Consider the following 27,096-nt stretch of genomic DNA (forward strand, 5'->3'; position numbering starts at 1 on the left):
TCAGTTTATGTCCACGTACGGGCCTATTTGTAACACACCCAACCATTCTGAGCTGGAGATGATATTGATTGTTTTTGTTTATTAATAATTTACTAAATCTATTTTGGTCTCTTACGCATTTCCATAGCAGTTTATGTTGGACCAGAGATTGAAAACAACAATGAGAATCTGAAAATGTACAAACAAGAATGTACTTCAATACATCAGTTGAAGAAATACTTCAAAAATTGGAGTAAAGTTAAGTAAGTAGTGCTACTATTACTGAACTAAAGATTCAGTAGAGTTTGGCAAAGTAGGTGTTAACTTGAAAACTACTGCTTCATGACATCACAAGGTGGAACAGAGCATTCTGAGCTTTGGAGATGTAAACAGACTAATAATGCAGGATTACTCAAACATCTGTAAATGAAACAAAATACAATTCCAGGTCTGTTTTTGAGGAGGTAACAACATTATAACATGACTTAAAGCTCACAAGAGTCAATTTAGTATCATGTAGGGCCTTTAAATACAGCATTATTGGCCTATAAACGTGATATAATCTGAAACCCAGCTATAAATATAACAAACAAATACTATAAGCATATTGCAAACCTTTTTATCACTGTAATTTTGCCATATTTGCTTCAGTAACTTTTAAATCTGTTTACGTTCTATCGAGCTAACTGCTGTCACCGAACGTCAAAAAGCAACCAAAGCACCAGAGCATTGCGCGTCTTTGTACACGGCTGATTTTGTGACGTGACTGACAACTTCTCCGTGTACCCATAATCCTTTGGGGGGAGTCTGATTGACGCGCCGCCGGGTCATTTTTCACTAAGTACAGCTAAGGAGTGCAGATTCAGAAGCATAAGAAAGATTTGCGAGGCGGTTCTGATTGTTATTGTAATGGATTTCATATTTAGCGGACGGCCAGGGCACGGCGGTTGATGGAGCGCGGTGGGGAGTTGGAAAAATTGGTCCAGTGATCTGTGTCCGAGAGATCTTTTTGGATTTGGTGGGAGTGGATGGACTTTTAATTAATTGAGAGAGTGTTAAAATATGTTTCTAGTGAAGTTGAAGTTCTGTTGCTGCTGTCGTAACTGTGGACTTCCATTATAATAAGGCCAAAAACAGAATCCTTTATTACAATTTTATTATTTTCTAATCTCATAAAGGTGCACTATGTCATGTACCTGTAACTATGTGGATGGAATAAATAACGGCATACTCTGGGACAATAGACTGTATAATAGAAATGTGACTAAAGCCCAATTTATGGTTGCGAGTCAAATTGTCTGTTTCGCAACGTAAAGAGTCTGCGTTGACTGACGTGCACCTTCGAAATTTTGTAACTACACGTTGAACCGATGCAGACAACAAGGGAAAGCGTCGCAGACAATAAGGGCTGTGATTGGTCCCGTCTATCACCGCTCTACATACATATTTCCAGTACTCTGCTTTCCCGCTTCATTTTGTAAACACGAACACCATTTTTAAATCCTAGCCTCCTAACTGGTGAATTACTTCGTGGCACATAGACCTCAACGCAGATCCATAAATCAAAAAATGACGGCGGCAGTGTGGGTTGATTTGACGTAGAACTATAAAACAGCCTAAGGGACTAGCCAAATGAAGCTCAGCGAGGCTGGCAGTTATAGCGGCAAATCTGCAAACAAGTGACCATATTTGGAGATCCAGACGCGAAACCGAAGAGCCAATCAGGAGCGAGGCTGTTGAAGGTACACACCCCCTTCTGCTCATATTGCTGCTCTGGCAAGGGGCGGTTCTTAGTAACGGTGCCGTCAATCAAAACCTGCTGCAAATGATAGCGGGGACGACGTCAAAGAAAAATTTACTCTGGATTGGTCTGTTATTAATGTTCATATCCAGGGATGTAACGATATCCAAATCTCTCGATACGATATTATCACGATATGCATCTCACGGTGCAATATTTATTGCAATATTTTGGAGATGCTGATATAATTGTAGATAAGATGCTTTTTTGCTTTTAAAATACAGTGACAAGATTTTGGTGTGAATTATTCCTGTCATAATCTCAAGAATTCAAGTAAAAACGTATTTCTTCATGTTGCCTGCACTGAAATGAATCATGGGATATGTAGTTCCTGATTTTTATTAGCTATTGCTACTATAAAAAAATGCATTTAAGCAAAGGAACTTGTAATTCGATATATTGTGACACTCCACGGTATTATTGTGAGACTTTTGATGATACGATATCATGATATTTCATTTATTGTTCATGTTGTAATTTAGAGACAAAATATCGAAATAAAACCACCAGGATCATGTAGAGCGAGTTAATAAGAGCATTTTAAGACCAAAATGACACTCACAATTGCATTTTTCAGTACATGTCAACTGCAATCAGAACTTGAAGGCACCACTTTGCACTCAAGCTCACGTTCCAGACAGAAGAATAATTCAATCTCAATGGAGACATCACCAGAAAGTTACATAATGTGTTTAAATACAAATACTTATATACTTTTCTATCTTGAACTATAGTTGAACTGATGAAAATACAGTGGTATTTTGTTCAGCTGTATGTATTTTAAATTACAGTGCACTCTAGACGACAATCCCTCCAAACACGTGCACATAAAATGTCATATCCTACCCATAATTCTCTGTTACAAATCACTTCTACGAAATATAATAGAATGCAAATGATTCGAGTTTAACAGCGCGGCATTTTGATTTTCTGCTAAACGTGCACATTTCCTTTGACATATTTCCAGAACGGGGTCGTGTGCCGCTCCTCGTCCTTTAGTGGCCGGTCTCTTTTCTCTCCGGGCCCCGAGCCAGAACAACACATAAATCTCCCAAATGGTTTTATATGCGCCACTTTACCATGCACAAAAGCAAAGTGGGCCATCTCTGCTGTCTTCGGTCACTCCAAGTACAATATTTGTGGTATTATTGACCATGGAATACACTTGTTTTACTGTGTCTGCTCGTATAAATGATTTCCACTAAACAAACAAACTGGGATACAGAAAGCAATTGAACTCGGTCTCCACTCAAGAAAAAGCTACCACAAAAGATACTATAGTACTTTTATGGGTACTTCCACGTTTATTAGCCTACCGCATTTACTACCGCAGTTGATGATTTGCAACTGATGTCGTCGACGTTCTCTTGAGTGTGATGCTAACTGTAGGCATGCTCTGTCTGAAGCTTTATTAAACATTTTTTTAATACATTTTTTTATCCGACCGTAAAGCTATAAGACTTGATTGGAGCTACAACAGATGAGCTGATTTGTGCTGTTGAACAAGTCCCTTTGACATGTCTTTTTAGATCCATTTTGTATTTTTTTCTTGGGTTTTCAGACGATCCTGAATCTTTTCTGACAGTGTTTCCTAATATGTGTATTGTGTCACCATGGTAACTCCAGAACATTCCACCATAAAGTTAAAAATCCAATCCACTTTATTTCTATAGCACATTTCAGATACAAACAGTTTCCAAAGTGTTGCAAAAATACATAATAATAACAACAATAATAAAATGATAAAATAAACTACTCATACTAGTCTTAAAATAATAAAACCAGTTAAATAAAATAAGAGCAATAAATAAATAAAACCAATAAAAATACTTTAAAAATAAATAAAAAACACAGAGGACCACACAACTCACGCGGTGTTAACAGCCAGAGAATAAAAGTGGATCTTAAGACGAGACTTAAAACTCTCCGCTGTGGGGGCTGTTCGAACGTGGAGGGGCAGAACGTTCCAGAGTTTGGGGCCGACCACAGAGAAGGTCCTGTCCCTCCCTGGTTTTAAGTCTCGTCTTAGGCACCAAGAGCTGGAGCTGGCCCTCAGACCTCAGAGCGCGTGCGGGGGTATAAATTTGGATGAGGTCCAAGACGTACTGTGGGGCCAGTCCATTCAAAGCTTTAAAAACAAACAACAAAAATCTTAAAATCAATTCTAAAATTAACAAGTAGAAAATGATAAATGGTCACATTTTTATACAGCGCTTTTCTACCTTCAAGATTCTCAAAGCGCTTTACAACAAGGAACTACTCACACATTCATACACCAGTGTACGCACACCCTGAGGGTGAGGTGGGTTAAGTGTCTTGCCCAAGGACATAACAACAGCATTTATCTATGGGAGCTGGAATCACATCAGCCAACTGGTCAGTGGATTTGAACCACCAACCTTCAGATAGGTGGACTGTGACTGCATTATCTAAAATTAGAAGAAAGTACAACAATGTTACAGTCACTGAGATTTTACCCCTTGACCAAAAGTTTCAAAAGTTCAAATCTGACAAAAACACACACTGTCACTATCAGTGGTGGAAGAAATACTTAATTCTGTTGCTTAAGAAAATGTGCAGATACTGGAGCAATTGTACTTAAAGAGTAAAAAGTAAAAGTGTTTCACACAGATTTTGAGATTTAATAAAGCTTCAAATGTAGTGGTTGTTCTGAATTTTGTTCAACAGAAACTTTTCTCTAGTTGTTTTAATTTGTATATTATAATAAGTGTTTGCTCAAATTACAAATGTGTTAAAAAATAAACCCCCAGGCTTTTCAGCAGGTCCCAAACAAACAAGAAAACAAAAAAACTTTTACTTTTCAGTCTAGTTAAAAAATGTAGTGGTATGTAGTGGTTGATATCTTCTCTCTAGTAAGTCAAAATAAGTAAAAGTAAAAAGTATCCGCTATAAAATCTACTTAAAGATGCACTGCGTAACATTTCTAATGGAGGGTCCGTCATGGAAATGTTATTGCTTTGTCTAGAATGTTCCGCAGTATAGATTAAACCAAATTACAAGTGAGACAAGCAGGTACATTTCAAATCTGATCTGTGGAGAGTCGCCCCTTTTCATAGATGGAATTATTGTATTTTTGAGAAACAGAAACACGTGTAATGAATAAATGCAACAAATGGATATGTTTAAAGTCATACTATGGAACATTACAGGGAAAGTAGTAACATCTCCATGGAGACAAACGGACACTCCACTAGAAAAGTCGCGTAGTGCACCTTTAAGAAAAGTACAGATAGCTTAAATTTATACTTAGGTTCAGTACTTTACTACTTCTACTTTGTTATGTTCCACCACTGGTCACTGCGTAAAGAAATAAACTAAAATTGCACAGATTTCTACTGTTACCAGACCCAAAACCGAGCGCGGACAGGTGACGAGCGTCGAAAAGTCCTTCAAGTATTTCACACTTTCGAAATTATTCACATTTCTTCAACATCAAACTCCATTTTTGTAGAATTTGCTCCGTTACAATCCACGCCCGCCGCTATCTCGCAACCGGAATATCCCTCAAACAAGGTTACCCATCATTCACCACTGCGCAAAACCAATTCTCGCACAGTGGGGCTATGAAAAAAAGCATATACTTGCCCACGTAGCCTGCAGCTTGTACACACTGATATAGAGCTCACGGAAAACTCGATTACGTGCGGTTGTTTTTGCCTGTGGCTGGAATTACCATCGACCTTGTTATAGTTGGGAGCATTTTCAACTGCCAGCCTTGACATTCAATTATATAACCGCTAATGTATGGTCCCGCGCGCTTCGGTATACGCGCCAGGAGTTCGACGTTCGGTTGGGGAGCGAGTTTGCGACGGTAGCAGGTTTGAGTCACAAGCTGCGCCATCTGTGCCACACTTGATGAATGCTCAAAGGGTGATTTCACAGGTTCATGGGAAAGTATGGAATTCACAGATGGCACGTGAGTTTAAGTAGTTCAATGAAAGTTCGTGTCGATGTAAAGGTGCATTGTGGGACTTTTCTGTTGGAGGGTCGGTCACCTGTTTGTTTCAATGGATATTAAACTCTACCTTACGTTTCTTCAGTTACAGGTGGTTTTATTGCTTAAAAATACTTACAAGGATTTTTACTGTGGTTACTTTTTTCAGTTACAGGTTTACGTTTTATTGCTTAAAAATACTTATGGAAACAAGGATTTTTACTGTGAGCGGGGTTACATCTCCATAGATCTGACCAGTAACTTTGTCCAGTTTGTTCTCCGCAAAGATAGAAAGGTTTAAAGGTGCACTATGTCACTTTTTTGGTTGGGGGTCTGTTACCTTCTTGTTTCTATGGACGCTGGATATCATTAAGAAGTTGCCAGTTTTACCTTGATGCATATCTCGATACCGTTCAGTTTCAGTTCGATATGATATATTTCAAATCGATTCAATGTGGTTCAATAAAAAATAAAGACTAAATGATGGCTGTGATACTAAAAGTCTTTGTTAAACCACTTCTTGTGCAAAATTAATATTAAACACACCCATTTTAATCATCAAAACAGTGATAATGTCAAATGTGTCGCACAAACAAGTTTCCTTCCACTAAACAACCGACAAAACTGTAGCGCTGTAACAAAATAATTTAGTAAAATATGCCAAAAACTACTCTTGGCGATATATCGACACAGCAGCCCACGATATTGATACTGTATCATCACTTTAAATGAAACAATATATCGATATTTAAATATTTTTGCACACCCCTAATCGTTGGTCTGCCTAGAATGTTCCACAGTACGACATAAAACAGCTCTACTTTACATTTTCAGTTACAGGTGGTTTTATAGCTCAAAAATATGTAGAAAAACAGGTATTCTGACTGTGAGCGGCGTCGTCTCTCCATAGATCTGCCCTGTAACTTGGTCTGGTTTGGGTTCCGTGTAGACAGAAACGTTTAACACCATACTGTGAAACATTCCTGATAAAGCAATACCATCTCCATGGAGAAAAGCATTGAATGGACCCGCCACCAGAAAAGTTACACAATGCACCTTTACCAGCAAAAATAGATTGGCTGAAAATATAATAAATTGCGATGGAAAAAAACCCTGAGTGCTTTTTCTGACCCAGTTGGACTCAATACACCGCGGACAAACATTTAAATAGCAAAAATAGGAAAGCTTTTGTGCTTACAGGGACCAAGGACATTTTCATAGACACAAAGCACAGCTCTATTTTTTTGTTTTGTTTTTGTTCTTTTTTATATAATTATTGCCTGATTTGAATTTTTTGTGTGTGCTTTTTTGTACATTTAAAAGGAATAGCAAAGTGTTCTGTGCACATTGGCCCAGCATATGTAAGTGGGTGAGTGGGAGTGAATGGAATGGTAGGCATATACAGCGTTATTTACATTCCGAGTTCTCTTTTTCTTATGTATGATTACAAGTTGTCCATTTAGTTGCACTTGAAAGGGGCCCTTCAGATGAATTACACTCAGGGGCCCGAAATGTTGACATGAAGCAACCAAATTATATAAACACGTCAAATTTAAAGGTTCTATATTACGCAAAATGGATTTTTATGAGCTTTAAACCATGTTTTAATGTTGTTACCTCCTCAAAAACATACTTTGAATTGGGTTTTGTTTCATTCTGTTAGTCTGTCTACATCTCCAAAGCTCAAAATGCTCTGTTCCACCCTGTGATGTCATGAAGTAGTAGTTTTCAAGTTAATAAATAGCTTTTTCTTCAGTTTAGATTGCCAGTTCCAGGCATGAAATCATCTAAGTGATTCTAGTGAAGGTGTACGGAGTTTAAAAACACCATGGAGCACTTCCTGTATCACCACATGACATCACAAGTTGGAACAGAGTGTTTTCAGTTTGAGAGAAGACTTCCTAACGCCAAAATACGCAGGGTTTGTGTGTTAAACATGTGTGAACGAAACAAAACACAACTCCAAGTGTGTTTGCGATGAGGAAACAACATTATAACATACAGTACATTCAGAAAATATCGTAATATAGACGCTTTTACAACTGGAAATGATTGGAAAATAAGATATATGAGGACCAGAGGAGTTCTCATAATCCACTGCATTGATCTCTTATGCAACAGCCTGTTCTTGCAGCCGCTACTGTGAGCTACGCTAGGCACCATGCTAGCTCCCTGTGTTTACTTTATTCGTGTCTAAAGACCCTTCTGAAACTGGACTTTTTGCGCCGGCGTCCCACGGAGGCGACGCTTTACAGTTCAGACGCGCCAGTATCGATCGTCTCTCCAAAAACCGTCAAAAAGAACTCGAGTCTGAAAAGTGCACCAATTTCGTAGTGTCTGAATGGCCTCCGGGGATTGTACTTTCTCCAAATGTGTCAATCACTTTTTCACAGTCTTTGCGAGCGGCGCGTTCGAGCTTTATTTGATTTGGGGTCTTTTGTCGCAAAAACAAATGGTAAAAAGTACACACAGTTAGGAATAGAAAACGAAAGTAAAATGAAAGTAAAACACAGCAAGGGACGAAATGATATGGAAAGTCTGACTGAAAAGTTAGCTCAACTCAGAAAGTCAAATAGCAACTGTGACGGCTTTAAAGGTGCCTGGAATGTTCCACAGTATGACATTAAACAGCTCTACCTAGTGTTTATACCTCAAAAATACCTTGAAAAACAGGCATTATGACTGTGAGAGAGGTCGCCGCTCCACAGACCTGACCTGAAACTTGCTCTGGTTCGGTCTCCATGAAGATAGGAAGCTTTAATATCATACTGTGAAACATTCCAGATAAAGCAATAACATCTCCATGGAGACAAAGCATTTGATAAGCCCTTCACCAGAAAAGTTACACAATGCAACTATAATTTTACATTTCTGTAACCTGTCACATTGTAGGGTGACCATGTTTTCAAAAACTTGGACTCCATTTTAGTCTGAGATGGATGGAAGTATATTACTATGCACTTGGTCCATTCATGACTTATTCACGACTCTTATTTTCTTTGTGTTCTGGTCCTTTTCAAGCACATTTTTCCTTATTTGAGCTAAACAACTGACAATATAAACAATATAAACCTCTTTACTGTTGGTGGGTTTGAGATTGGTCCAAAATGGAGACACCTGGGACATGTCTTGTTTAAAACTGAGACAAATCACTGCTTTTGGAGAAATCTGCTGGGACAGAAGACACAGGGCTCAAAATTTGGACTGTCTTGGGTCAGTAGGGACATCTGATCACCTTAAGCAAATGACAAAAGTCTAAAGGTAATTGTACCTGCGCTCTTCTACGTATTCCGATTATGCTCTTCTACAAAATCTAGAGGGCGCTTTTCTAGTGTGCGCATCAAGCTGCAACAACACTAAACTAAACACCTCGCTTAAACTCCATTCACAATAAGAAGATGAGTCGACGTACACTGCCAGTCAAAGGTTTTAGAACACCCGCATTTTTACAGTTATTTATTGCAGTTGAAGTCGTGCAAGTCCAATGAAGAGCTTGAAATGGTACAAAGGTAAAAACTGAACAGCCAGAGGTTAAAAAAAATGATAACAAAACACAAGTCCAAGTTCTGCCAAAACTACCTCAGGAAAAAAGAACAAGATGGTGAACTTGAAAACATGGAGTGTCCAGCACAGTGTCCAGACTTAAACCCAATCGAGCTGGTTTGGGATGAACTGGACAGAAAAGTAAAAGCCAAGCAACCTACAAGTGCCACACATTTATGGGAACTTCTGCAACAGACTTGGGAAGAACTTTCTGAAGAATATTTTATTTCTATTGTAAAAAGAACGAGCCACGAGTGTGTTCAGCTGTTGTATCTGCCAAAGGTGGACACTTTCATCAATCAAAAGTTTAGAATACGCTTTGGTCAACAGTAAAGAGTAAAAAACTGGAAAAAGTGTGGTGTTCTAAAACTTTTGACCGGTAGTGTATATTATTATGCACTCATCCATTCATAACTTATTCACAACTCTCATTTTCTTTGTGTTGTGTCTGGTTTTGGAGTAATCTAATGGCACGGAGGACATAGGGCTCAAAACTTGGATGGTCTTGGGTCAATAGGGACGTCTGGTCACCTTAAGCCAGGGGTCTCCAACCTGTAGCTCAGGACCTACCAGTAGCTCTCCACCCCCTTAAAAGTAGCTCGCCAAAGGATATCGGAATTACACCATTGTGCTGAATAACAAAAAAATATGTAATTACTTGCCGTGTACTGGAAATGTATAATTTTGAAGTCCAAGTTTGTGCACTAATAAATGGACAATGGTTTATGTTTATGGGCATCTAACTGTACCCAAAGGCTCGCCCTCTTTCTTTTAATCTTCTCAGTTTCTTGTGGCTGTTAAAATGAGTAGTTCTCTGGCATTTTTGTTTTGTAAAGGTAGTTCACCTGAGGAAAAAGGTTGGAGACCTCTGCCTTAAGCAAATGGCAAAAGACTAAAAGTAGACAACCAAGAATTCCGATTACACTCTTTTACGAAACCTAGAAGGCGCTATTCTAGTGTTCTCATCAAGCTGCAAGGACCGTAGACTAAACACCACGCTAAACTCCATTCACAATAAAAAGATGAGTCGACGTCGCTTTAATATTGACTCCTTCACCGTGAAAAGGATCGAAAACTGTGACCAAACAAGCAGAAAAGTAAAGAAAATTCAAGTTTACATGAATTACAGACTGACTACAGTGAAATATGACAAAGCATTATTTTTGCAGCTTCCATTAGCAGTGAGTATTTTAAATCACATTTTTAACGTTACAATCAAATTATTTAACATTTGCATGAAATAAATCTTGATGTATAAAACAGAAGCTTCCAAATTATGAATTAAATTAAGTTACGGACATTGATTCTTCAGTCCTTAGCTATACAGAACAGAACAGATAGAATATTAAAAGAATATTAAACAAGACAGCTAGACAAATTGAAATGAAAAGGGGAGGTTACAGACTTTTGATCTAAATGTGTCATACCTGCTTTTTAAAAACAGAACTTTCAACTGTTTGCAGTGGTTCAAAGTTCTTTGTCACTTACCTTACGCATTCTGAGCGTTGGTTATTCACCGTGATGAGTTCATATGTTCTTTTCATTAGTCTCGGGGTTTATACTGGAGTTTTGCCATGACAGTAAATCCAACAACAGCTAGCATGCTAACACACACTTTCTGATTATCGGACAATAAAATGCTTGATAATTAGACGCAAAAACAAATATTTTACTAATATATGGCTACCTAGAACCCATTTGTGGACTACATGAAAACATTCTCTTTTAATGTCGCTATGTCTGTAAAACTTTTTTTTCTCTGGGGGCCCCATTATCCTGACTGTGATGGCTTCTGCTGTTGGTTCGACAGAATTGTATGACCCTGAAAATGCAGATTATATTCTTTTGAAAACTGTCACACTTTCTTTACATATCAGACAAACTGCACGGTCCTTACATTGAACAAAAAAATAATTAGTCATCCACTGTTCTTTGAAAACTCTGCACTCTCTGACAAGTTTTCATATTTTAACACCCGCCATTTTGCTGTCCTTAACTGCACGTGTGTATTGACTGTCACTGCTTGATCCTGAGTTTGTCAGGTGACGAAAATTCTGCGGCAAATGTAAATATGTCATATAATTATTTAAATATAAATCAATCTAAATTTTTTATTTATTTTTTTTAAATGTACAAAATACAAGATGCAGACATGCTATTATTTGCCAAAAAGTCATAAAAAAATAGGCCACAGCAAGTTTTGAAGATGATCTCATAGGGCCAGTTTAAGTGGTGGGGGGCAGAGGGGCTGGGGGGCCGGTCGAAGGGGCGTGGCAGGCTGGATTCGGCCCTTGGGCCTTAGTTTGATGACCCCTGATCTACAATGTTCTTTTATACAAACAAATGTCCTTGTATACGACCTATTACCTATGCAAAACTAGGAAATAAAGTTTAAAAAAAGACAGATATGGCTTAAATACATGAGAAAGTTCATGTACTAGGCCTTTAAATGCTTTTTTTTTTCTCACTCAGTCCTATTGTAGCCTCACATGTAAATATTGGCAAACCGTTAGGTAACCGTTAGCAGTCACAAACCCGAATTGCGCTCCATCTGTTTCGCTTTAAACCACAGCTTTGTATCGGCAAACGTGGACACCTCTGCCTTCTGCCGCTCTATCCTCCGACATTACCCCCAAACGTGCCTCCTGCTCCGTGATAAACGCACAAACACACACGTCCTTGGGTTTTACGCCTTGTGTGTTTTGGAGGAGCAGACGTGGCGGCGGGGGTAAAAAATGTCACGCCAAGTCTGTTTGGATTTCAAGGCTGCGTCTGGTGCCCGCCGCCTCTGTGCCAATTAGCAATCCTCGGCATTAGCAACAAGAGAGAGACATCAGTTATGGGTTTGGGGAAGTCGTAATGGGGCGGCAGAGTGGTTAGCCTCCTGAAAATCAGCGTGGAGGTGCAGGGAAAGCCTACATAGCTTTTCTGGTGGAGGCTCCGTCAAATGCTTTTGTTCTTGATGTTGTTTCTTTGTCTTGAATGTTTCACAGTATGGCATTAAGTCTTTCTGTTTTCATGGAGACCAAACCAGACCAAGTTACAGGTCAGATCTGTGGAGAGGTGACCCCGCTCACAGTCAGAATGTTGTTTTTTTTAGGTATTTTTGAGCTATAAAACCAGCTGTAATTGAATAAATGTAAAGTAGAGCTGTTTAATGTCATACTGTGGAACATTCCAAGAAAAGCAATGACATCTCCATAGAAACAAGCAAGTGACGGACCATAAACAAAAAGTTACATAGTGCACCTTTACGGCTTAAGTCTCTAGAATCATTTACTAGTTATCCTGACTTTTTTATATGATTAAAAGTCTGTTCATTTAATTGTGCTTAAGTGTCTATAATGTTAAGATAAAGACTGAAAATCTTGAGACTTATTTCAAACTAAAATTACAACTTTAATGTATTATGGTATGGAATATGTTATGTTCAAACTGTGGCATCAAAATCGCGGCAAACGTCTCTGATTGGACGCATTTGCATTTGAAGACAGATGCTCGAAACTCTTTGACAAATCTGACGTGCGTCGCAGATAAACCTGATACCCTGACACAAATCTGAACTGAATGCAGCATTATAGCATCACATAAAAAATAAATACTACAACATTTTTACAGGAATTTTCATAGAATTTTCAAATAGCCTTGCCCAAAATTGCCCAAACATATGGAGATTTGAAAATGTTTGTAGTGCTAAGTCATTAACTTGGCGTTCAATCAAGATTATGTATTTACCAGAATCAGAATGTTTCATGCTCTTTTGTTGAATTTTTTGTTATGTTTTGGCTAATGCATTCCTATGAACCAAACAAGGCCAAGTTACAGGTCAGATCTGTGGAGAGGCGACCCCGCTCACAGTCAGATTGTTGTTTTTCTAAGTATTTTTGAGCTATAAAACCACCTGTAACAACATGACAGATTTGGCCACGTTAGATCCCAAGCTCTGTTGTGTACTGCAGTTTCAGAATAATCTCATTTGATAACTTCTGGAGATTTCATATTTTACTGAATTGCAGTAGAAGATGAAGTACACAATTTTGTTATTTAAGTAAAAATATAGGTAAAGGGGCAAAACGTTTCTCAAGTAAAAGTATCACATGAAAAAATCTACTTAAGAAGAAGTATTAACGTACCTGTTTAACAATGTACTTTAAGAATAAAAAGTTAAAGATTAGATAAAGTTAAAGAGACTTTTTGAACAATTAAGGAATGAAATGTAGTTTTTGATCAAGAATTTAGCAAATTTTAAGTGATTCCTTTGATTTCCTAATTTTTTTTGACATTTTTGTGTTTTTGGTTTGCTCAAAGTTGGGCCGGAAACTCAAATAAAATGTGCCACTTCAAAGTACTTTTTACTTTTAAGTCCAGATTTAAAATGTAGTGGAGTAAAAGGTACAGATAGATGTTTGTACTTGAGTATTGTACTTTTACTTTTATACTTCGTTAACGTGTCATAAATTGTAATATCTGATTTCTTTCTTGTTCCTTATGTTCCGTGTATGTCACTACACCTCAGACGCCCTTTTCTCACACCACCCGTTCCGCTGCATGTGACCAGTGCCCCCCTTAACTCCGCCTCCTAACTCCGCCCCTCTAAACCCCGCCTCCCACTGCCCCCGGTGTTCACTGCCCTCTCCTCCTCCCCCCCTCCAGGCTCCTCGTGCCAGATGAGAACCCTGGACAGCGGCATCGGCACCTTCCCCCTGCCCAAGTCGGAGTCCTGCGGTCCCGTGGCGGCGGCGGCAGCGGCGATGACCTCTGACCCCGCCTCCTCCACCTCCGCCTCGTCATCTTCGCGGACCGATGACGTCGCGGCGAACACGGCCCCGCCCCCGTCCCGCCTAGGCCACTCCCTCTCCGACCCCGCCGTGACCAGGAGCAGCGTTCAGAGCCGACTGCCCAAGCTCTCCACCTCAGGTAAAGACAACTCAGCTTTTTGTGCTCATACTCTTTGTAATTATTATATTAAAGTGTGCATTTTTTATTAATTTGATGGATAATACTTGTTGTAAATATAAATTATAGTTGTACACAAATCAAGAAGCAGTTTGTAAAAAGAAAAGAAAGAAAGAAAAGAAAACATGGAAAAATATGTTGAAAATTGTTGAAAAGAGTCCTATTCTATATAAAAGTTCTCCATAATTTACATGTAAGAAACATATTTTTTCTAATGGATTAAAGATAATTTCAACAAAATAAATATCGCTGGGTATCATTAAGAAGTTGCCGATACGATACATATCTCCATACATTAGCCACAATACGATACATATCTCCACAGAAGTGGGACCAAGTCATTGTTTTTGCAAGTCTCAATTAAGTCTCAAGTCTCTGACCTCAAGTCCGAGTCAAGTCCCAAGTCAAATACAGCCAAGTCCAAGTCGAGTCTTGAGTCACTGGCCAATAAGTCAAAGTCAAGTCCAAGTCGTCTGCTTTGAACTTCAAGTCTTTTCAAGTCTTTAAAACCAAAGTATCAGATATAGGTTAGAGTTTTGCAATTTATATGAGTTTTAAGATAAATTGTACTTAAAAAATCTAAGTAGATTTATATATGAGTATTTATCAAAGTATATAAGAGTTGTAGAAATGTACATTTTTCCTTGTTAAATGTCTTCACAAGATCTTAGTTTGAATAATTACAGTCAGAATTCAGAACAGAAAGAATTCAGATTTAAAAGTGCTTTTCAAGTCTTCTCAAGTCCAAGTCAAGTCCCAAGTCTTAGTCCATTTTATCAAGTCAAGTCTCAAGTCCTAAAAATAGTGACTCAAGTCTGACTCGAGTCCAAGTCCCGACTTGCAAGTCCCCACCTCTGTATCTTGATACAGTGAGATTTTGATTCAATATGATTCAATACGATATATTTTAAAATGATTCGATAACGGTTCAATAAAAAAGGATGGCAGTGATACTAAAAGTCTTTGTTAAATCACTTCTTGTGCAAAGTTCATGAAACACGCCTATTTTAATCATCAAAACAGTGAAAATGTCAAATGCATAAATGAGTTTTCTTCCACTAAACTGTAGCTCTGTAACAAAATAATTTAGTAAAATATACCAAAAAATACTGATGGTGATATATCGATACAGCAGCCCATGATACAGTTAGGGTTAGGTTGGGTTGTCTTTATTGCACTAAAATACATAGAAAAGCCTGCGTTCTTAATGTGAATAGGCTTGCATCTCCACAAACCTGACTCTTATTTACTCTTTTATATTTGGCCTGTAGGTGGCCTTTCTTGTTGTTCTGCTTGTTTCCATGGAAATGCTGTTCCTTTGGCTAAAATATCCCACAGTATGACGTAAAACACATCAACCTCCGCGGAGAACCTTCTGAAGTGTTGTTTTAACTTTCTATTTCCATTGAACGGCGAGCCACCTCTGAAACCAGCTTTGTTCTTGTGTGTAAACTTCCCCCATTGAGTATTTTGTGAGAGCAGCATTTGTATTTTCTTCTTTCTTCACCAGCTGTTTGCAAATCCAAGCCTTCACAAACACAACTTAACCAGCCTGCAGTCTTAAAACCCTGTTATCGCCAAACAGAAGAAGTGTCCTCGCATTCCCAAAGCCACTCAATACACCGCAGTACTTCAATTACAAGTCTATTCCACGCCGCGCTTTAGGTTTCTCTCTCCCAGTATCAAATACATTATACATTATTAATATTTCCCCTATATTAAGTGCATCGCCGGCCTGTTTACGTCTCGATAACGCTCCGTATCTTTACTTTTCTATCGCTGGTCCAGATTCATGCGAGCGTTGTTTACTTTTACACTTTTACATTTCGATATTTATCCTAATGCCCTCCACCTCTAACAATACATCATCTTCTAATAAAGGCCTGGTATGAAAACAAATGCGACGCAAGCCTGTAAAAGCTGCCTTGTTACATAGAAATGGCGGCGTGCCTGAGCCTGAAAGCTTCGGCGTGGACTGTTTTACCTTTAAGTGAAATATTGGTCTTCGGGAGCAGCACTCAGAGGCGTGCGCACTATTATGGGATGCGGGGGGAGTTATTAGCGGGCGGATTCGGAGAAATGAAGAGGCTAATTCGCAAGCTAATGCATCAAAAGTGACAGGCCGGCGGATGACGGATGGACAAGGAACGGCGCGGAAACAAGGAATGCCCCCAGGAAGGCGAGCACGGGTTTACACAGCTCCCAAGCGGCGAGGGACGGAGAACAAAGTAAGAGAAGTTCGATGGAGAAAAGTGCGTAGAAAAGTACTTTACAGGGTATTTAAGCGGAAAGGTTTGTTAGGTGTGAAGAGGAGATGGAGAGGCTGAAGAGGCTGAATGTTCTACTGCTGCGGTGAAGATGGTAGAAGTTCAAGATGTGCTTTAGTCCACAAAATATTCTTGTTTTATAGCCACAATTAGACTAAATAAAGTCTTTTTAAAAAATGTTGTTCAGCGAGTTTGCATCTGCACAAACCTGACTCTTATTTGGCATGGAGGGGGGCCTTCTCTTGCTCCTTTCCATGGAAATGTTGTTCCTCTCGCTATAATATTCAACAGTATCAGCTTGTCAAAGCCTGATCTCGCCTGAAGGCCAGGGGTGGGTAGTCCTTGGATGGGAGATGGATGCGAATACCAAGTGTCACAGTGGGGCGTCAGTGGCAAAATAAATAAATAAATAAATAAATGGTTATGTTCTTCGGCAAGACTTTTCACCCACATTGCTTAGTGAGAAGTGGTGTCCCAGGGCAGCTGTGGCTACATTAGTATCTTAGCAGTAGTGAGTGGGAAGTGAATGAATTATGCACTATAAAGAGCTTTGGGTGTCTTGAAAGGTGCTATATAAATTCAATGAATAATAAAATGTATCTGTCTACATGGAGTATGATTTAAACTTTCTGTTTCCATGGAATCATGCAGGTGAATAGCCAGACTGGCGCCACCTAGTGCCTCTGCTCAATTTCATTTCTCTCCAGTGACTAGGTCAGGAATCAAAATACAATAGATGGTTCGCAAAAACCCTAGAGTGCAAGTATGTGCAAATGCAAGTTTGGGCACCAGCCAATCAGCGAAGAGCCATACATTCAGTGTTGTCAACGATTCCCAAGATCGAGGATTTAAAGCCGGAACAAAGAGAATGTTTGTTGAATTTTATCAAGGGGAAAAACGATATTGTCCTTCTTCCTACGGGATTTTGGAAAAGCTTAATATATCAGTTAGCCCCGTTAGCGGCACATTACATACATCATGACCAAATAGCAGCGATTGGTTAAATGATGAAAAGTACCCGCCTACAGTCGAGCGAACAAAATCTAACACTGCGAGGTCAGACAGTTTCTATAAAGTGAAACCATCTGATGAATAGCAGGTGACATGCCACCTCCAGAAAATAACTTCCTTTACTTTTAACTTATCGATATCTAACTGTTAGCCTAATTTATAGAACTTTTAACATACTATAAAACTCAACAGAAGAAATGAAGTATTTTCTATTGAAAAAAATCAGTAATAACTAGTTTATTTAAAAAAAAATATATCAAATATTCTAAATCCCTCAGCAAAAACATCTTGTATTAATCTAGTATAAATCTCATATTTTAACTTAGAAAACAAAATTGAAACAGAAGTGAAAGTGAAAGGGGAGTTTTGTGATTGAAATTAAATGTATTTATTTGAAATCTGTATTAATGTCGTGTCTGGAAATGGGCGCAGACTCTTCTTTCTGCTCCTTTTCATTCACTTCTTGTGAGTTTAACGATATGACGCCGTTAATGCCTTTTTATAGTTTACAAATGAAATAAGTAAACAAATAAATAAATAAACAAAAGTGGGTCGGTTCTTGTTTTGTGGTGGTGGTGGTGGCGGCTCTGGCTCTGTCACAAATTCCCTGCTGCTGCCTGAATTTGTACACACCCTCAACCTCTCTCCTGCACACACACACACACACGCGCACACACACACACACACGCACACACACAAGGATGCACCAATTCAGCTTTTTTCAGCTCCAGTACCGATATCGATACTTTGACTTTAAGTATGAATTGTTTGTTTGTTTATTTTTTTTACAATTTTATGTTTTTTAGTTTTTTTGTATTAATTTTCTTACCTAAAAAGATACCATAAAATGCAACTTTTTTTTTTTTTTTTTTTTTTTAAATTCACGATGCAACTGCGACTCCACGCTCTATAGCTCAGCCCGCATCATCTGAAGTGCTTCTCGGCCCTTTCCCGAGAGCACCAGCCTGGCCATAAAGCTGCTTCTGCTTATGTCCACTGCCCCCTCCCTCCTATACAAGCGCACTGTGTCAGAAGCACCCTGACGTCTTAATAAAGCCACCACCACCACCACCACCACCCACTCCACTGCCCTCCCACCCGCCCCCACTCCACTGCGGAGCCAGCACTTTCACCCCTCCCCACGGTACGCGCTTGATTAGCAATGTCTCTCTCTCGCTCTGTACTTAACTTTCTCCCTGCCGTCGCCGCAGTGTAGGACGGCCACTGTTTTGTGTTTTGGCCAGAGACTCAAGTTTGTGAGGAGGATTTTAAAAGCGCAAACGCGGGAGACGCTAAAAGAAAGTAGTTTTTGTAATACGACGAATCTTAAAACGGAGGATACGAGGCGAGAATGATTTGTGCAAGTGCTGTCTTCTTCCTGCTCTTATGATCTTTTTGAGGATGTTTTATTTGAGATACGAAATGCAAAATAACTAATAATCACAATCCTTTTCACTCAAGATTGTCGTGTTTTTAAAGGGCCCATATCACGCTATTTTCTGATCTATGTTATAATGTAGTTTCCTCATCACAAACAGAACTGGAGTTGTGTTTTGTTTCATTCACACGTTTAACACACAAACTTTGCATTTTTAGACATTTCATAGTTCTTTTCTCAAACTGAAAACATTCTGTTCCACCTTGTGATGCCATGTGATATGACAGGAAGTGCTCCACTGTGTTTTTAAACTCCACATACCTTCACCAGAATCATTTGGATAATTTCAGCCCTGGAATTGCCCATTTCTACTGAAGTTACTCAAACATGTGTGAATGAAAACGACATGTAACAACATTGTAACACGACTTTAAGCTCACACAAGTCCATTTTGTTTAAATAGGACAAGTATATCTCAATATTGCATCAACAATATACAATGACAACTCTTTTTTTAATACTCAAAATTCATTCATTACATCTGTTTTCATTTTCGTGAATTTTGTTCCGTATGGGTTATTACAATTATTACAAGCCATTACGATTATGCATAGTTGTTGGTATTGGTGGTTTTATAGCACAAAAATACCTTGAAATACAACATTCTGACTGTGAGCGGGGTCGCCTCTCCACAGATCTGACCCGTAACTTAGTCTGGTTTGGCCTCCATGAATATAAAAAGGTTTAATTACCATACTGTGAAACATTCCAGACAAAGCAATAACTAACAATCTCCACCAGAAATGCATTTGATGGACCTTCCAGCAGAAAAGTTACACAATGCAGAGATTTTGGTTTCACATACACGTATAATATTGACTAGAATCCTTTTATCCCTTTCCTTGGTTGAATGACAGAACATGTATCTGTCCTTCTGGCTCCTCACTTCCTGTCTTGTTTTCACAGATGCAATCAGAACCAAGAGGTCGAGCCTGTGCACCAATCACGGCTCAGCTCCCCCCGACGAGAAGAAAGAAGAGGAGAGGAGGGGCCGGACCAGGGAGCAAGACACACCCGGGGTACCAATCTTACATATGTATTAGACCTGTGTTACTTATATATAGCATGGGGGAAGTATACAGGGAGATGTGTGTTGGAAGGTCTGTGGCAAATTGGATCCTTCAAGTGGAGATGGGGTTTCAAAATGGCATTATGGAACTCCAGAGGTCAACTATATACATTTTAAAGGGCCCGTATTGCGCTATTTTCTGATCTGTGTTATTATAATGTTGTTTCCTCATCAAAAAACAGACCTGGAGTTGTGTTTTGTGTCACTTTTTCTGGTGGAGCATCCATCAAAAGCTTTTCTCCATGAAGATGTCACTGTCTTTGTCTAGAATGTTTCACAGTATGGCGTTAAACCTTTCTATCGTCATGGAGACCAAACCAGACCAAGTTACAGCCCTCACAGTCAGAATACTTGTTTTTCTAGGTATTTTTGAGCTCTAAAACCAATTTGACGGACCATCCACCAGAAAACATGCACAGTGCAGCTTTAATTCTCAACGTGAAAAGATAGCCCCATGAGACATGTCAGACAATGCCTACACCGCCAGCTCGCCTGCATTAGATAGTAGTTTCCATGTATGTTGATAGTGCGGTGTAATAGTCTTTGTGTGTGTGTGTGTGTGTGTGTGTGCAGGAGAGAGCCTTGAGGGTGTGCACGTACTCCGGCAGCAGCAGTGAGACTGAGACTGAGCCAGAGCCACCACCACCACGGAGCAAGACTGGATCAGGTTAGACAACTCCCCCAACGCTTTCTCTTCTGTCTGAAGTACAGTCTGTCAACACAGATTAACCATCATACATATTTATGTGATGAAAACAATGAAAAATAGTCCAATTGTGGCCATACCTCCTTGTCAAAGACTGATCTAATCAACTCTTAGCAGCTAAGCACAACTGGGCCTGGTTAGTACTTGGATGGGAAACCTTTGGGAATTCCAGGTGCCACAGTGGGGAGCCAGTGGTAAAAACTGTTGTCGTGTCCTTAGGCAAGATACTTCACTCACATTGCTTAGTATGAAAGTGGTGTGTATGAGAGTGATGGTGGTGATCGGAGGGAGTGATGGCGCAGATCGGCAGCCGCACTTCCGTCAGTCTGTCCCAGGGCAGCTGTGGCTACAATAACACCACTACTGCTGAGTAAGGAGTGAAAGAATAAAGCTCTGTAAAATGTCCTTTGAGTTTTCAAAAAGCACTATATAAAAGTAAGTAAGTATGTTTTTATTTATATAACGCTTTTCACAGACATATGTCACAAAAACGCTTTACTATTGTAGCCACAGCTGCTCTGGGGCAGACTGACTGAAGCACGGCTGCCAATCTGTACCTTCAGCCCCTCTGACCACCACGATTACTCCCGCACACACCACTTTCATACTAGGCAATGTGGGTGAAGTGCCTTGCCTAAGTACACAACGACTGGGCCCCCTGTGGCACCTGATTTTCCCAGTGGTTTCCTATCCAAGTACTAACCAGACCTGTCCCTGCTTAGGATCTGAGCTCTGACGTCATCAGACTTTGACAAGCTGGTGTGGCCACAAACTGATCTATTGTTATTATTAATATTGATTTTATTTTCATTTCTATAATAATAATAATGCAGTAGTCTTATATACTGTTTTTCCACATGCTCAAAATTGCTTTACTCATTCACTATTCATTATTCATTCATAACCATATTCATACTATCCAATTTGGGTTAAGTGTATTGCCTAAGGATACAACAACAGTTTTGTCACTAGCGCCCCACTGTGGGACTTGAAATCCCAGGCGGTCTCCCATGCAAGTGCTAACATCAGAATAGCTCAATTTATGCAGTTATGCAAAGTTAGAATATCAAATACAGTATCTTGTAAAAAGAAAAGTTCTGATCGAAAGAAAAAGTGCTGAAACTTATAATGCAGTCTTTCAAGAGTATAAACGAGTCATATTTCGTTTTAGACTTGAGCAATACTTGAACTTGCACCAAGATATTACAGACACATTTTCAAAGGATCGCCATAATTGTTGTAGAAGTTTTACGAGTAGTCCAAAGAATATAGATGAAAAGGAAGGAGACAGTCTGGATGCTTTTTGCAGAAGAAGTTTATTACAAATCACAGTGGCCCTGGAGACTTTCAACACAGCACTGTCACCACAGACTGTATAAAGAAGTGACTAAGGGAATGTGACGTCAACTATAGCGCTCGGCTCCAGTCAAATGAAGCTCATCGAAGCCACAGTTATAGGAGTAAATTTGTTAATCTGACCAGCCAGAACCACACGCTTTGACAAAACTTTACAAAACGAGCGGATCCAGCGTTGTGTACTGTAACTGCTATGACTTAACTTGGGTAAAAGAAGTTATATCTTTAGTTCTGAATGCTGCGAGAATTTTCAAGACGAGATATCTTCCGCATTTTCCCACATCTTCCGAGAAACACGTGATACAAACTAGTGTCTAGTTGGATCGTCTCAAGTTTGGACGGAGAATTTTCATGCTCTATTGTTCGATTTTAAACATTTTGAGATTCAGACAATTTAAAAGTATCAGGAATAGGAATTTATTTACGTACAAAATAGCGAAATAAAACAGCAGGATCACGTAGAGCGGGTTAATAGGAACACTTTAAGGCCAAAATAATGAGGCTCACAGCAGCAGTTACAGAGAAAAGGATGACAATATTCCAATGTAAGTCAATTGGAAAAAGAGTCAGTGGAGCCGGAAGCACCCCCATGCTCACTTCCTGTTTGGAACTTGACAGTTAGAGGGTTAGCTATGTCCATTTATATACAGTCTACGGTTATCAGACAAGGTATTGCCTATCCAAGCCCTGGTAATACTTTTACTTGAGGAGTTTAAGTTGCCTCTGTAGTGCGTCATAGCGAAGGACATTCTGAAGGGCTGTGTGTGTTCTAGCTTGACAATATATGCCTATAATTTTGTTATTTTCCAGCAGTAATAATATGAAATTATTGCTACTTGATATTCACCCAAAATATTTACGTATATCTGTATTTTTTTTCATCTTTTTTTTTTTTACTTTGTGCTTAAAGTTGTGTAGTGTTTCTACTGGAAGGTCTGTCAAATTATTTTCTCCATTCAGATGTTATTGCTTTGTCTAGAATGTTTCACAGTATGGCATTAAAGATTTCTATGTCAGTGGAGACCAAACCAAAGTAAACAAAGTTATAGGTCAGATTTGTGGAGAGGCGACCCCACTCTCAGTCAGAATGTTGTTTTCTGAGGTATTTTTGAGCTATAAAACCACCTGTAATTGAATAAATGTAAAGTAGAGTTGTTTAATGTCACACTGTGGAACATTCCAGGTAAAGAAATTACAAGCAGGTGATGGACCCCAATCAAAACGTTACGCAGTGCACTTTTAACTGTTGTTTTTTTTTGGCCTCCACAGCGGACCAGAGCGATCAGACCCTGAAGAGGTGCAGCGTGGGTAAAGGCCTGTCAATCATGGACTACTACCATGAGGAGGTCTACCCCTGCCTGGAGGAGGGCAAGAGGCTGTCCCGCTACAGCCTGCTGCACCAGGAGGGGGCGCTGGACGGAAAACCAGCAGATGGGCTCACTGTAAGTTCAAGTTTTTGGTGTAACATCTCAACAGAGCTCTGAAATACACAAGTTTCTACACATTTTGGATATCTTAATGTGGAGATGACAAGGATTTATACTCGATAACAACGTACAATCTCCGTGTTTAAATATTTTTGGTATTTATATGTAAAAAGGCATATTAAAATCACACATTTTTTCATCTACCTTTATATCGACGCATTGTTTCCTAGTACTTAAATACTCATAGTAGTTTTTGCATGAGCTCCCCCTGCAGGTGTAGTCTTGTGAGTGCAGTGTGGGTCAGATACACAGAGATACGTGATAGTTTTGAGAGATTTTGCCACACCTCCTTTTTAGTCGCTCAATTATATAAGGAACTCTAGAGGTCAATGAAAGTCTGCTGTGTGCTGCCTGCCTGTAATTATAGAGCAGTTTAATGTCCGATAATCAGGAAGTGTGTTGTTAGAATGCTAGTTGTTGTCAGCATAACCATGATGTCAAAATTTATAAACTCATAGAAGGTGAGGCATAACACTGGACCACTGCAAACTGTTGAAAATGAACTAGTTCTGTTTTTCACGTTTTTAGACAGTAAAAATCATGTACAGCTCCTTAAAGAGATTATTTTTTCTGATTTAACCCTTTAACGAGTGTCACAAATATGCAACAAACCGTTTGGATCAAGATATAAGCCGAGATAGTGGCTGCATTCCCCCTGTACCTTCCTAGGAACTTTTGGCAAACACTTGTTTCTAGTTGTCGCAAATTTGCAACATACCCAGATTTCTATTTTATTTTATTTTATTTTTTTGCTATACTTAATTTAATCATCTCAACTTAATTTACCATCTACTTAAAAGCAAAAACACTCACAAAACATTTTTTTTATATACATCTACTAAAGTCGTTAAGGGGTTAAAGTGTGTATGTCAAATTTTTATTATTTTCATTTTGACTTAATTTGGTAGGATTGTAACTACTGTAAATAGAAATTATAGTTTTACACAAATCAAGAAGCAATTTGTGAAGAAAAGTTTAAAAATGTGTTGAAACGTACAGGAAGTAGAGAGTTCTTAACACACTTATGACGTCACACTGGGAGAATTTTATACAAAAATTTGGCACAATTTAAACTTAATAAGCAAATTTTTTTGATACTGTACACATGATTTCAACAACATGATTTTTGTGTTTGCCATAATAATAATTTATGCATACATTTAGAGAAGTTTTGCAAAGTAATAGTTATCGAATTCCCTAGTGTGATCACAATGAAGTCACAATTTCCAACTAGAAAGTGAAATTTAAAGCTGCACTATGTAACTTTTTGGTTCAGGGTCCGTCACCTGCTTGTTTCTATGGTCATTGCTCTGTCTGGAATGTTCCACAGTATGACAGTAAACAGCTCTACTTTACATTTATTCAATTACAGGTGGTTTTATTGCGTACAAATACCTAGAAAAACAACATTCTGACTGAGCGTGGTCGCCTCTCCACAGATCTGACCTGTAGCATTTGACGGACCTTCCAGCAGAAAAGTTACACAATGCACCTTTAAACCTAAAAAAACGTACAAATTGGGGAAAACAAGTGTGGACGTTTTTGCTTGCTCAACTGCGTTTTAGTGAAACGAGTAGTCTAACCTGTCATAGGCGCCTTAATATATTTATTTCTCTCGTATAAATTATAGATCTGGCGGTGTGCTTGTTTATGGGGGTGACCAGGCTGGACTTGGTTGGCCATTTCACGGTGACTGCTCCTCATTTGTCATTCAGCGCGTTTAAATACTCGTAGGCAAATTCCCGCTGACACCAGAGGGCAACCCGATCGAACGCAATTAAGCTCCTTTCTCTATATCAAAATCCACAAACAATTCCGAGGAGAAAAACATTGACTTTGGGGATGAAGTTGGAGTGCCGCTGTGAGACGGCCCGATTCTTCTGATTCTGCCAGATTTTTTTCAGCAAAATCAAAATTCAATATATTCCGCGCCACGCTTCTGCTGCTGGGGAGGTGATTATGCAAAAGGGCCTGACAGTGGCTGTGTCTTCGAGATGGAAAACAGTCAATAGTTTTACATGTGGAGGACAGAGGGAGCTTGATTAAGATGTCGTGGGTGAGGAATACAGCTTGTTGGTGGTAGATAGTGAGCTCCTGAGGGACGCCGCGCTGTGATTGGTCATTCAAAGTGATGAAGTTTGCGGGTAACATTATTATTCAGATTAGAAAACAGGTTAGGTCAGTTAAATCACGTATCATGCTGTTTTTGGATCTATGCTGTATGTTCTGTAATGTAGATTCCTCATCACAGTTGTGTTTTGATTTCATTCACACAAACTCTGCAGTAGTAGTAGAGTTCTTCTCACAACACTCTGTTCTACCTTGCGATGTCAAGTGCTCCACTGTGTTTTTAAACTCCATACACCTTCACTAGAATCATTTGGATTATTTTGGATCATATATACCAAGAGTGTCAAACTCAAATTCACAGAGGGCCAAAAATTAAAAAACTGCGACTAAGTTGTGGGCCAAACTAAATATTTATTGAAATTTTTCAACAACATCTGCATGTTTTATCTTCTTTCGAGATATGTAATGTTAAAACTTTTCTTATTAAAATAAATGTTTAATAATAGTTTTGCTTAAACATTGAATCCAGAACAAACATAATATAAAATAATGACAAAATTTTAAATAAATAATGCCCCTATAGTCTATCTGTAGCCGGCGGGCCAGCTTTAATACACATTTGATATGATCTCGCAGGTCAGGTATATATTACAGGCCAAATTTGGCCCCCAGGCCTGAGTTTGACATATCTGACATAGACAAACTAATAATAAAGGGTTACTCAAACATGTGTGAATGAAACTAAACACAACTCCAGGTCTGTTTTTGACAAGGTAACAACATTATAAGTTGACTTAAAGCTCAATTTAGAGTCAATTTAGTATAATATAGGAACTTTAAAGAGGAAGAATTATGCAAAATCAACTTTTTGGAGCTTTCTACCATGTTACAACTTTGTTCCCTCATCAAAAATATGCCTGAAGAGGTTTCAGATCCATCCATGCATGTTTTAGTAACCTAGCGATCTCTCTCAGGCCCTATTCAAACCCTCCTTACGGTTAGCTGTACGATTATGTGCGACACTCCGCCCACAAGCCTACATCACCCATGCCCTGACATGACAATTCTCCATAATAAACAGTACACTACAACTTCACAAACCTGATGGTATGTGCAGTAGTTTCATTAGTGAGATGCATGCTGACTGTAATGTGTTAATACTCTGAAGGGGGGTGGGCCAGGGTAGAGGTAGCGTCAAAAACAAAGCTTAAAGCTTAAAGCTTTGTCATAATTTGGAACATTCATATCCGACATATTCATAGAAACAAGCAGATGACGGACCCCTAACCGAAAAAGTTACACAGTGAACCCCCTCATATGATTCAGATGAAGGCACAATAAAATAAGTAATTGCATGCATGTCTGATATAAGTCCTAAAGTACAGTTGAGAATAAAGTCATATTGTATAGCTGGCGTTTGACCCAGTGCTCTTTTCTGACAGTGAGCAGCTCTGCCCT

The 27,096-nt window shown here is 39.0% G+C and overlaps 1 protein-coding gene across 1 annotated transcript in view; it reads left to right on the forward strand.

The window, feature by feature from the left end:
* Window positions 1-27,096, forward strand: part of LOC110153232 (nck-associated protein 5) — a 377,547-nt gene that overhangs the window by 333,690 nt on the left and 16,761 nt on the right. Inside the window, 4 exon segments of the mRNA XM_055165715.1 lie at window positions 13,932-14,195; window positions 19,857-19,969; window positions 20,593-20,686; window positions 23,351-23,523. Coding sequence (XP_055021690.1) covers window positions 13,932-14,195; window positions 19,857-19,969; window positions 20,593-20,686; window positions 23,351-23,523 — 644 coding nt within the window.

The sequence above is a fragment of the Boleophthalmus pectinirostris genome, unplaced genomic scaffold, assembly GCF_026225935.1.
Source record: "Boleophthalmus pectinirostris isolate CB_2022bp ecotype Guang Dong unplaced genomic scaffold, ASM2622593v1 HiC_scaffold_11, whole genome shotgun sequence".
NCBI classification, from domain to species: domain Eukaryota; kingdom Metazoa; phylum Chordata; class Actinopteri; order Gobiiformes; family Gobiidae; genus Boleophthalmus; species Boleophthalmus pectinirostris.